The sequence below is a fragment of the Natator depressus genome, chromosome 1 (genome assembly GCF_965152275.1).
Source record: "Natator depressus isolate rNatDep1 chromosome 1, rNatDep2.hap1, whole genome shotgun sequence".
Taxonomy (NCBI): Eukaryota; Metazoa; Chordata; order Testudines; family Cheloniidae; genus Natator; species Natator depressus.
Window position 1 is genome coordinate 48232859 of NC_134234.1, and position 12664 is coordinate 48245522.

General features: G+C 41.0%; 2 protein-coding genes across 4 annotated transcripts in view; both read right to left on the reverse strand.

Moving 5' to 3' along the window:
* The window catches only part of N4BP2L1 (NEDD4 binding protein 2 like 1), a 46457-nt gene that overhangs the window by 23890 nt on the left and 9903 nt on the right, over positions 1–12664 (reverse strand). For all 3 annotated transcript variants that reach the window (XM_074959409.1, XM_074959400.1, XM_074959419.1), the window contains exon 2: positions 150–277. In XM_074959409.1, the coding sequence (XP_074815510.1) occupies positions 150–277 (128 nt within the window). The remainder of the gene's footprint in view (positions 1–149; positions 278–12664) is intronic.
* LOC141991173 (uncharacterized) overlaps positions 150–12664 on the reverse strand; it is a 135203-nt gene continuing 122688 nt past the window's right edge. Inside the window, exon 11 of the mRNA XM_074959386.1 lies at positions 150–277. The gene's annotated coding sequence lies outside the window, so the exon portion shown is untranslated. The remainder of the gene's footprint in view (positions 278–12664) is intronic.

Here is a 12664-nt window from a genome sequence, read left to right on the forward strand (position 1 = left end):
AACTTGCTCTCGCTCATCCTCGGGTGTCACTATAATGCAAGGATACTAAGCTGAAATGTTATGGTTTTGAAGGCCATATAAGTATGTAGACCGACTGATATGAGTGAATCTATTAAGATTGTGAAGAAACTAGCAATGGTTTCAATCACCTCTCTTTTGGTTCCATAAGTGTGCTTCGTCTAGACAATCAGGACTGAACACATAGGTGCCATCTTCCGTGAAGAAAAAGTCATCAGTGCTAAGAATCACAGCACCAGGAAATTCACGTTTCAGTTGTCTGAAAAATGGTGAGAGAAGGATTAATGCACATAAATCTATTCCTTTACTATGTAACTTACAAATAAAAATTTGCATGACTGACTGCCAATTGCATAATGCTTTCATTCTGCAGATACCAATTAAAGAAAAACTAAAATATTTCCTCAATCTCTTGGAAGACAGGCAGAAAGGAATGGAGTTGAAGGGCATGTTTTTGATCCCTTCCTTTAATCTATAAGAGAGATCAACAGTGAGTGTTCAACATGTGAGTCTAAGTCATAAATCATGTTGATAAATCCAGTTGTCTTTCTGAGTTAGCCGAAGGGGGAATGCTTGTAAATTTCCAAAAAGCTATCAATAACCTCAAGCTAATCTGTCTTTTTGGAGGAAATAAAGAGAATCTGATCATCTGAGTTTTTCCTTTAAAGAAGGAAAAACTCTTTGTACATAAAGAAACATCAGTTTTTCAAAGACAGTTGGGAAAAACAGGTGGAGTGGATAAGGGGCATGGTTTGGTGCCAAGGAAGATGTGATTTTCATCTCTGTTCTACCAGTTTTCATATTTTTTCCTTCTATCCCACCTCTTCATTTTTTGCTTTTTTAGCTACATAGCACACACATCTGCATTGTCATATTTGTAAATAAATTTTAGCATGATTAATCAACATTTTTCCTACTCTTTTAATGTAATACAAAGAGTTTTATCACAACAATTTTTTGTCTACCACTGACTTTTTGTTGATTTACTTAGGCGTGTTAGCTGTATGTGTAATTCATACTTATCCCTTTTCCTCCAAAGTTTGTAACTTTTATTTCATTTTATAATGAAACATTTTTTCTAAGTGAATATGTTTAAATCTACTGAACTGACGCTAAAGTCCCTTAACATAAAACAGGTCCACTATGGACAGAGGCACATTTCTTCCCTATATGCTTCATGGTTGATGCACCTGCAAGAGTGACTGATAGTTCAGTTTCCATGACCCTTCAGTCTGGAGATTACCAGTGAAAATTTGGAAGGGGAGTTGTTTGTGGTATGGACACTTATGTTTTCTCTTAGGTATGAGAAGAGCAACCTTTCAAATATCCCATTAATCAGCAGTGGGAAGTAAGGATGTTCCTTTCCTACTGACTCAAATTTGAAACACAGACCTAACCATACTTTCCTCTCTGCATCCATCAGGGGGATGGGGTTTGCCCATCCACACAAAAGGATACTGGGCCTTCCCAGAAACCTGGTGGATTCCAGGGAGGCTTGGACCACCTATACAGAGGCCCTGTATCACCACACAGGTTCTGGGCCCCAGCTCTCCATCAATCCGATTCTTTAGGAACTCTGCTGCTCAGGGATGGTTCCAATGAGGTAGCTAAGCCTTGGCCTCCCTTCTGCAGGGGTCCATAATCTATCTGCTATGCTTAGACTCAGACTGCTGAAGAACTGCTATAAGCAATGCTTAAAGTGTGCCTGGTCAAAAGGGGACACTGACCCCACAAATAACATTTCTACAACTCCAGCGGGATTGTTGAGGGAGCACTTCTGGTCAGCCTGGGGGAAACTCCCTTCTGATTGGCTGCTTTTCCCACTGCCCTGCCCTCCTGGGTGTCAGCAGACAATCAGGACTGTTACAGGAAGCAGGCAGAGCTCCCTCTCCTCAACTACCCAGCAATAATCTCACAGGAGGGGAGGAGGGAGCTAAATAGCCCACCAGCTTAGTGCAGCTACACCCCTTCCTCTTCCCCGCCTTCCTTTGACCAACTGGCCAGTTCCTCTGCTTCTCCCCCCCCCCATCCCTGCCTCTCTGCAACACCCCTCCTGGGAAAGGGGAGAAGGGGACCTTGCTGCAGCCTCCCAGGCCTGGGAAAGTGGGAGGTGAAGAACAACTGGAACTGTAGGAAGAACTGGGGGGGGGGGGGGGGGAAGGTAGGAAGACAGATGTGGGGCCAGAGTTAATGAAGAGTCAGGCGATGTGATAGCAATTTCGTATCTGTAGCTAGACCCCCCCCTCCTACCTACCCCCCTCACTTTTTTCAGACCATTTTAAGAACTGATACTGGACAACAGGAGGAGTTAGTGGAGGGCAAGACATAACTGCTGTTAATCAGTAACAACAGATATGTGAATAGGTTGTTCAATTTCATATTTTTTACTGTGATTTTCTTCTACTCATACATGTTTTTTTATTTGGATTAGAAAGAATTTCAAATTGGCCAGTTACTAGTCACCACCTTAAAACAGCCAGACACTCTAAATATAGAATAGGGGTACTGAGGGAAGCTCCAGTATTTGTTTTTCTTTTGTTTCAGTTCATGTGTGCAGACCCATGGATAAGGGAAGCATTAACAGCTCTGACTATGCTCTGTCCCAAGATCAAATTACGTGGTAATTATATTACATGATTGGTGTATTGACTCTTGTGGTGAGATAGTGTCACTTTGTACAGTCAGATATAGGGCACATCTAGAAAATTAATGTCTTGTGCATTAGCCAAGCAGACATTCAGTTCATTTCTTTTTGTCGACTTGCCTCTTTGAGCTCTTGTGCTCCATATATTCCAATTTTGTGTGTGTGTGTCTCCACGGATCTCTCCTTCCTCTCACATTTGACGCTCTCAGTCTTACCCGCTATCCTTTTGTTTGATGATGGCCTCACTTTTATTTTTTTCTACCAATGGTCTAATGTCCTCTGCCCTAAACTTTTTATTTTTCCAATCCTTTTGACCTTTTTCAGAGACTATTTAAAATCCTGCTACCATTTTTATTTCACTGCTTTGATTGTTGATCCCCATTTTTTTTTTATTTTTTTTTTTCCTGAGCATTGCTACTTGGTATGTTTTCATCACATATTCCTGCTCTACTTCTTTTTTTCTCATATTTATTTTCCACTCAGTTCTCTCGTCCAACTAATTATTTATTATTATTATTGAAAACTTTGTAATTGCAACCTCATTGTTAAGTATTTTAAGGTAACTGTTTCATTTGTAGCCCCGCACACGTTGAAAAGACAACACTGGCTATACGCGTTCTTAAAAAGGACATTAAATTTCTTTACTGAATAATTTCACTGTAGATCTTTCATCTTCTAAAGCAATGTTTCCCGGTGGTCGGGGAGGTGAGAGGGGGGGGATCAGGCAAGTTAGGAGCTTCAGGGCAGAAGAGAAGATAACATGGGTGGGAAAGTTGCAGGTGAAATCTCCACCTTCCTCCTGCATTGCTGTGTCTGCAGATAAAATGTCAGGTTGTGCACTGAAAGCCACCCACCTTCCCTCCCTGTACCCACTGTGGCCCCCCACACAGCTGACAGGGGGAGCAGCTCTTATATAGAAGACTTCAGGCTCAGGCAGCTGCCCATCAGCCCAAGTTCTTTTCTCCACTCCTTCAGCACTCCAGTCAGCCTTGGGTGCCATCAGTGGATATCATGCACCGTAGACATCATGGATTTTTCTGGTGAATGGGGATGGGAAAGGGTCAGAACTACAACAGAAAGGATGGAAGAGAGGAGTAGAGCCAGGTAACAGAGCAAGGAAAAAGAAATAACAAAGGGAAAAAGACAATGAGGAGAAAAGAGAAGAGACAGAAAAGCAGACTGACAGGAAAGAGAAAAAAGACAGATGGCAGCAACAGTGTCAGGATATGGTTATGAAGAGTAGGGGGCACCCATCCCATATCCATCTCAAGAGTGCAGGGTGCTCTCAAAAAAGGGTTAAACTACCATATCCATAATTCTTAAGATGCAAAACTGTTTCTCAATGTGTTATCTAGTTGAGCAATAGCAGGGAAGGAACTGCTTTGGGTTATCTACAAATAAACAGAGGCAGACAGCCAAAGATTAATTCTGTCATCTCTGTTTGCTATCTGTCTGTGTACTTGTCTACCTTAATCTGCCTGCTGTTAGAAGTTCCTCACTTGTAAATTATGTTGTATATTGGTTTAGACTGTGCAATTATTCTTCATAAATTTGTATCAGTACGGTTCAGCTGCTGAGTTTGCTCCTTTTTTCTGTTTTGTGGCTTTTATCTGCCAGTTAAATGAGTGCTATTTTATGGTAGCTACCGCCACATACAGCTGTGACTCAGTAGTTACTGGCTGATGGCCAGAACTAGCCTCTGTATTATAAAAATTCCATAGACTTCACCTTCCAAAAGCTGGATCTGCAGTGGAGAATTCAGCTGTTTGTAACTATTTGTATTAGAGCCTGTCAATATATCAATTCACACTAACTATCTTGCTTTTGTCCATACTGGTATTGTTTCAACCGTTTAATTTGCACTGCCTTTGGGTACCTATCCTCCAGTTCCTTGCATAGCTTACAGAAACAGGAAGACCTGGAAAGGCCATCAGTCCCCTGTGGGGCAGTAGTGGGAGGCCTATCTGAAGCATCTTCATGCTGTCCACATTGGCACTAAATTGGTTTAGACCTGCTGAAAGCTATTCTAAATAGTTCTTAAAAATGCAAGAAAACAAGTTGGAGCTTGTGTGAGTTTGAGGTGTATTGCAAGTGTTTTAATGGGTTAGACCGGTTAGAATGGTACATTCCTCTGGTGTACTCCATGCTTGCATCTCTTGTTTTTAACTTGCCTTTTGCAGACAGTCCTGTGACTAATACATCCAATACCACCTATTTCTGCTTTCTATATTACTAAGTGAAGTTACTACAAGCATTCAGGCTGCAAGATCTTTTGGTTTATTTGAGTTCAATGTAAAATCTATTTCCTATAAAACCTCAAGGCAGGACCAATATTTGCAATTATTTCAGTTGTTCTGAATAACACTGAGGTTGTGTAGGTACTGCCAAAATCTTCCAATATGAGTTCCTAAAGTTTGGCACCTAAAGCGGTGGCCTTATTTTCAAGGGTGCTGTGCACCACTATCTCCCACTGACATTACAGCTAAGGGTAGAAACTAAAGTCAGCATCTGTGAAAATCAGGCCACTGATTTAGGTGCCCAACTTAGGGCACTCAATTTGAAAATTCTGGCCAAAACATCCTAATGGGCTAATTTTCAATTAAATGCTGCTGCATTGTATTTGCTGAAGTAATTTCATGGATAAATGTCCAATGATGGTAGTCAGAAAAAGCTATTGTACCTGTGTTACCATCTGGAAGTTGGTTTGGGAACAAAGATGTTGCATGACTGAGCCTCATGACAAAAATCCTGAATTCACTCAAGTTAGGTTTGAGCAAAGAAACTTGAAATAACCTACAGACATTTTGTGAAGACAGTGTGATGTGGCAGAGCCAAAGTTCACTGTGGCATATGATACAGCCTATCTATGACCCTAACATTAGACAGAGAAAAGAAGAGCAGTTCATGTCTTTCAGAACTCTAATGCAAGCTCTGTGCTTGAGACTTCAACTACATATTAAAACCACCTGCAACGATAAACCATTACTCTCAGTGAAAGAAATTAATTTAATTTTGTCAGACCTCCAACCTCCCGTTTCAAATGAGGAAGGAAGGAAAAATTATAAAATGTTAGTGATATTCCTAAGTTTCTTTCCATTGCCAGTCCAACTGAATATTGGACTCATAATCACAAAACTCAAATGTAATTAATTTTTCCTCAAATGCCTCTAAAATTAAACCATTCTCTCTCTCTCCTGTATTTGCCTCTTTCCCACTCCCCACCAGATATGCTTTCTTTCTCTTGGTCACTTACAGATGATCTCATCATTATAATTAAACCACATATTGTTGATTACCCAGGACTTTTACGGTCATATAACTCAGGTTTTTCTGCACCAAAAGCACAGTACCCTACCACATGAACTAATAGAAATACCTTTAGACTGTAGCAGTATTACGGTTTAGGGAACACACATGAGCAGATCCAACATTCTACCCAGTAAAGGACAGTGCTACGTTTACACACATTATACTCTCTTGTCTCCCTCCTGCCCCGCCTAGCTTCATTTTTACTTCTTTTCCCCTCTTTGTGACAGATTCTATCCCACTCCAGCTTTTGAGAGTAGCCTTCATAAAGCAAAGGAGTACTAGTGGCACCTAAAGCATGCAACATAACTGAAGAAGGCTGTATGTAGATCCCTCCTGAGCCAGTTGGAGCTGCTTCTTTAGCTGGGGAGACCTTAAATTCACAAGGGATAACCTCTTCTTAGCAACCGAGTTCATGCCCTCCTCAGTTCTCTCATCCCTGGATGACACAAGGAGTGAGAGACCAAGTTGGTCTTAAAATTTGATGTGCTGCCAGGGGACCAGCCTCCCTTCTGTCTGCCTCTCCTCCCTCCCCACACTTCATTTTCCCCACTTCCCTGACTTTTTTCATCCCTTTATTTGCTTTCTCCAACCTCCCTTTCAGTTTGATCTAGCTCTCTGTTTCTATCTTCCTTCCCCTAAGATGTCATTGTTCTTTTTCAGACACTGGCTGAGGCAGCCACAGAATGCCAGTCAGTTTTACCTTACAGCTCTGTGGTGGAAGTGGTATGTGCAGCAGCAGTACAGACACAAACCTGTGCTGCTGCCTGGATGGCTGTCCGAGAGCCTGCCTCCCATCCACTCCACAAAACCAAAGCCTGTGTATTTGGATCACATGTCCAAGTACTTTTGTGCATGCCAGAATGGGAGGGCCACTAACTAAGGTATGCATGCTCTATTGCAAAAACAGATGCATTTTCTTTGTACCATGCTTAGGTTTATATATTGAATCTCATTACGATCTAGACATCTGAAAGATTTTAGAACATTTTGTTTCTTTGAGCAATATATAATGTGACAGCAGTGATGTACAGCCAAATGTTGGGGTTTTCATGAATTAAAGTGATAACACAGCAAGTATATTAACTTTGAACTATTTTGCTTTTGCAGAATTTTATTATTTTAAACTTTTGTTTTAACATTTCAAAATCCCAGGCATCTTGTGTTTAGCCTACACATCCTTCTCTTTGGTTGCTTTTGATAGAATAGGTGGTCTCTGAGACCATAATTAACTGGACTTTCTTACACACTACACAAAGGTGAAAGTTTCGGTGTTATCTATTTTTTCCCTTTTTGGATCTTAAAATGCCTAATTAGATAGAGAAGGAGAGAGTATACGCTCTCTTTATATAGATTTATTAATAGACAAGGTTACACTGGTTTTGCATTTGAAAAAATAAACATAGCATCATTAGATTTGAGAAAACTATCAAAAGTGTGACACTTTACACTTACATTTTTAGTATCTTTCTCTGAGAAACTCAAAGCACTTTTCAGACATTAATTAAGCCTCATAACAAACCCAGGAAGGTAAGTACAGCAGAACCTCAGAGTTACGGACAGTTTGGGAATGGAGGTTGTCCATAACTCTGAAATGTTCGTAACTCTGAACAAAGCGCAGTTCAGGCTCCAGATCCGACAGAGGTAGGTGTGTGTCGGGATGTGTGTGTGGGAACTGGAGGATAGCTAATGTGATGCCAATTTTTTAAAAGGGCTCCAGAGGTGATCCCAGCAATTACAGGCCAGTAAGCCTGACTTCAGTACCGGACAAACTGGCTGAAATTATAGTAAAGAACAAAACTGTCAGACACATAGATGAACATAATTTGTTGGGGAAGAATCAATCTACTAGAATTCTTTGAGGGGGTCAACAAGCATTTGGACAAGGGGGATCCAGCTGATGTCTTGTACTTAGATTTTCAGAAAGCCTTTGACAAGGTCCCTCACCAAAGGCTCTTAAGCAAAGTAAGCTGTCATGGGATAAGAGGGAAGGTTCTCTCATGGATTGGTAACTGGTTAAAAGATAGGAAACAAAGGGTAGGAATAAATGGTCAATTTTCAGAATGGAGAGAGGTAAATAGTGGTGTCCCCCAGGGGTCTGTACTGGGACCAGTCCTATTCAACATATTCATAAATGATCTGGAAAAAGGGGTAAACAGTTAGATGGCAAAATTTGCAGATGATACAGAAGTGCTCAAGATAGTTAAGTCCCAAGCAGACTGTGAAGAGCTACAAAAGGATCTCTCAAAACTGGGTGACTGAGCAACAAAATGGCAGATGAAATTCATGGTTGATAAATGCAAAGTAATGCGCATTGGAAAACATAATCCCAACTATATATATAAAATGATGGCGTCTAAATTAGCTTTTACCACTCAAGAAAAAGATCTTGGAGTCATTGTGGATAGTTCTCTGAAAACATCCACTCAATGTGCAGCAGCTGTCAAAAAAGAATGTTGACAATCTTTATGAAAAGAATAGAAAATAAGACAGAAAATATCATACTGCCTCTATATAAATCCGTGCCCACATCTTGAATACTGTGTCGTTACCCCATCTCAAAAAAGATATATTGGAATTGGAAAAGGTTCAGAAAAGGGTAACAAAAATGATAGGGGTACGGAACGGCTTCCATATGCGGAGAGATTAATAAAACTGGGACTTTTCAGCTTGGAAAAGAGACCACTAAGGGGGTATATGATTGAGGTCTAGAAAATCATGCTTGGTGTGGAGAAAGTAAATAAGGAAGCTGGGAATGGGCGACGGGATGGATCACTTGATGATTACCTGTTCTGTTCATTCCCTCTATGGCATCTGGCATTGGCCACTGTTGGAAGACAGGATACTCGGCTAGATGGACCTTTGGTCTGACCCAGTATGGCCGTTCGTGTGTGTGTATGTGTAAAGAGCAGGGAGGGGTGTAAAAACAGCACAACCGACTCCCAGAGGAGGGCTGGGGGTGAAAGCTGCAGAGACCCCAGCGTTGCTCCTGCTCTGCTGTCTCTGGCTGGCTTGGGCTGGCAGCCACAGCATCTTGCTGTAAGTGGCTGCCCCGTGAGTAGGGATGGGGGCAGGGGCAGGCAGCCCAGATGTGCCTACCTTTAAGATGCAATATAGGCACAGTAGAGTATATGTTTTTTTTTTTTTTTTAAATCTCTGCTGCTGCCTGATTGGTTACTTCTGGTTTCACATGGTGTCCAGTTGACCGGTCAGCCCATAACTATAGTGTTCGTATCTTTGAGGCTCTACTGCAGGGATCGGCAAACTTTGGCATGCAGCCCGTCAGGGAACTCCGCTGGTGGGCCAGTTTGTTTACCTGCAACGTTCGCAGGTTCAGCCGACTGCAGCTCCCACTGGCAGCGGTTCGCCGCTCCAGGCCAATGGGGGCTGCAGGAAGTGGCGGCCAGCACATCCCTGGGCCCACACCACTTCCCCCAGCGCCCATTGCTCTGGAACAGCGAACCGCAGCCAGTGGGAGCTGCGATCGGCCAAATCTGCAGCCACTGCAGGTAAACATACCGTCCTGGCCCGCCAGCAGATTTTCCTGACAGGCCGCATGCAAAAGGTTGCCGATCCCTGCTCTACTGTATTATCTCCAATTTACAGTTGGAGAAACTGAGCCATAGAGTTTGTGACTCACCCAACATCACAGACCAAGTCAACTGCTGAGAATCTTGGCTCATAGTCCTGTGCTTGCTACTACACCACATTGCAAAAGTCATACAGCTACATAACCTATGCCTTCCAACCTCTGAAAAGAAGTGATGTTCACATAACTGCTTTAAAGCACAGATGTCTAAAAAAAAAAAAATACTCTTGGTACTTTTGCAAACACTTACTTTTTCTGCCTGATTCTGCCCTTGTTCTATGCAAAGAACTCCAACTGTTTGGGAGTTTCTCACACTCAGAATTGGCGAAATACAGCCCCTTCTTAGCAAAATAAGCATGAGAACCAAATTAAACAACCACCATCACATTGTCCCTGAGATCTTGGAGCAAGATCTTGAGTTCTGTCCAGAAGTTACATTCTGCATGAATGTGCCTATACGTTTACTGATCATTTAGTTGCAGGAAGTTTAACTCCAACTGCTGCAAAATGAAAAAATATGGTGGTGTATGTGTTTAAAAAGGAACATTTACTTTCTGCCAACATGTTGTCACTGTGGCAATGAAACTGGTATTTCTGTATGTTGATAAACTTAAATTGACCTTGTGTCTTAACTCTGATATTGCAAAACACTGTCTTGCCCTCTGGCTCAATCTTAGCCTCCGAATCATGACCTTTACTGTAAACAAATAGTTTAGATAGAGTAAACAGCCCCTTCTTTCTTTGACTGTCAGAGGAAGAGGTGGCTATCTTGAGAGGAATAATATTGTCCCCTCAGAATTGCTACTTCAAAGTTTCTTGAGCAAGAAAACAGATAAGCATCCTTTAGTAAAATTCACAATTTGAGAAAATAAGCTGCTTAATCAGGACAAGTTAATTGTTCTGCCTTATCTCACTCCAGACACAGCTCACATACATTCACATATTTCACATGGTGGCTTTGATATTCATCCTCATAGCTATCTAGACTGTATCTGCAGGGTGTTTGTAAACTCAAAACTAGCGCTACCAGTTTCACCCCATTGGTATTTAGGCCTAACAGCTTCCAATCTATTTGTGCTTCAAAAAGAAAATTATATGACACAATGTACATTACAAATTATGAATCATTAGCACATTTGATATGTTCTGTTTTTAGAAGCATATATGTAAATGCCTATTGACAAGAGCATAAGCTTACATTAATTGAAAGGAGATGTTTACATCTGGCTTTGTAAAGTAATCAAACTGAAATATTGTAAGTAATAGGTTCTCATGTTTTCTGTAAACTCTTTTACAGTCTATGTAAAAGGCTAATTGCCAAAAGTTTTCTCTTTTGACCTTTATTATTTAAAGTGCACACACTACTCCTAAAAATCACCCGTGTCAGTCTACCCATATTAAGTACATGTTGATTTTTAACTGAAGTAAAGTTATATCACTATCAACAGTGTCACCATAAATACTACCTTGAACAACACAATGCCTACATTTTATCAAAATCTACACCAGGCATTGAAAATGGGAAATTTTGTCACTAATACAAATTTAGTAGTAGATTTTGAGCAGAACTGTAAAAAGAAAACCCCACATATTAGTTAGATTAGTACACACAAAACCATATACAGAAAGAAAAGACAGAAAACATAGCTGGTAGCAAGATCAAAGGATGCTTGTAACTGAACCTTATCAGCTCTGTTTTCTATTATTAAACAATGTCATTGGACTTTAAGTACTAAAATGTGATAGGGAACAGTTGTCTAACTGCTAATATGAATTCCCATGGGTTGGGCCATTTTATTGCCTAACAACCTACACTCTATTGTCTTAGTGCGATTATAAAATATATAACTTTTATTTACAATAAATTGTTTAAATATTTTGCATCTTGCTAAACAATAATTTTGTCACTAGAATTGACTACAAGGCTGCTTTAGGGAAACAGTATTTCCTCTATTTGTAATGAAATTCTTATCATTCAAATATTTTCAATATCTAGCTTTACAAGCCAGCACATAAACCATGGTATCTTTCTCCTTCCCCTCTCCTGTTCTGCTTGAACTCTAACACCAACTTTCCAATGGGCTTTAACTATAAGAGGCAATTATTTGCTGCTTAAAAAGTTGAATTGGGGGTGTTTCTTGAGACTATTTAAAATATTCAGTATAAGCTCCTCACTCCTGCTCCAGCCACTTTATGCTAGGTAAAAGGGCCAGAGCAGCATAAAGGGGACCGAAAAGCCTGTATTTGGCTGAGGAGGATTTCCCCCAGCGCAGGTGCAGTGGAAGAGAACTATAAGGTTGTTGGTCGAGGATTCTATGACAAGCCCTGGTGTAGGGGAATGTGTCAGTGGTGGGACAGAAGCACACAGCACTGCTGTGGCTTGTAGGGCAGCTTGGGCAGGTTGTTGTAACATAGACAGACCCAGGGTTGTCCAATTTATGCTGGAGACCTCTCCACCCTCCAGAATACCACAAGACTGGGAGGAGGCAAAGGTAGCGTAAAGCCACCAGATACTCTCCCCACACTTAGAGCTGCAAATTCTCATCCTCTGTGTATTGGTTTACTCTCTTCTGGGTAGGAACTGTCTCTACTTGTAATAAGAGTAGTAACAGTAATATAGCAATAAAAAAATACAGTATGTAAAGAAAAAAACTCAAACAGTCCAGGCACTGTTGAAAGGAGATGTCCCAGATGACTTCTCTGATAAAAGAACTGCAAACGGTTGTAGGTGTATATAATGGATGAGAACATAGTCCATGATGGCATATGTTGCTTAAGGGTTTCTAGGGAAGTCCTTGTATATGCCCATGGAAGGTCCACTTTAAATTTTTTTTTTAAATTTAATGTATCAAGGAAAGAAAACCAATACAAAAAGAATACCAACATCTGGTTCTGTTGGATTTTTCAACAGCAATTGATGATGCTGACACAAGGTATTGTGGAATGGACAAACAGCTCTCCAGTAGCTTTGTTCTTCTTGGAGAGATCCCACAAGGTCACGCTGGCCAACTGTTGTCCACTCTAAAGGCACTCACATGAGATCTGCAGGGTTCTGTCTTGTCACCTCTCCTGTCCATTGTTTATATGAAATAACTAAATGAGTTGGG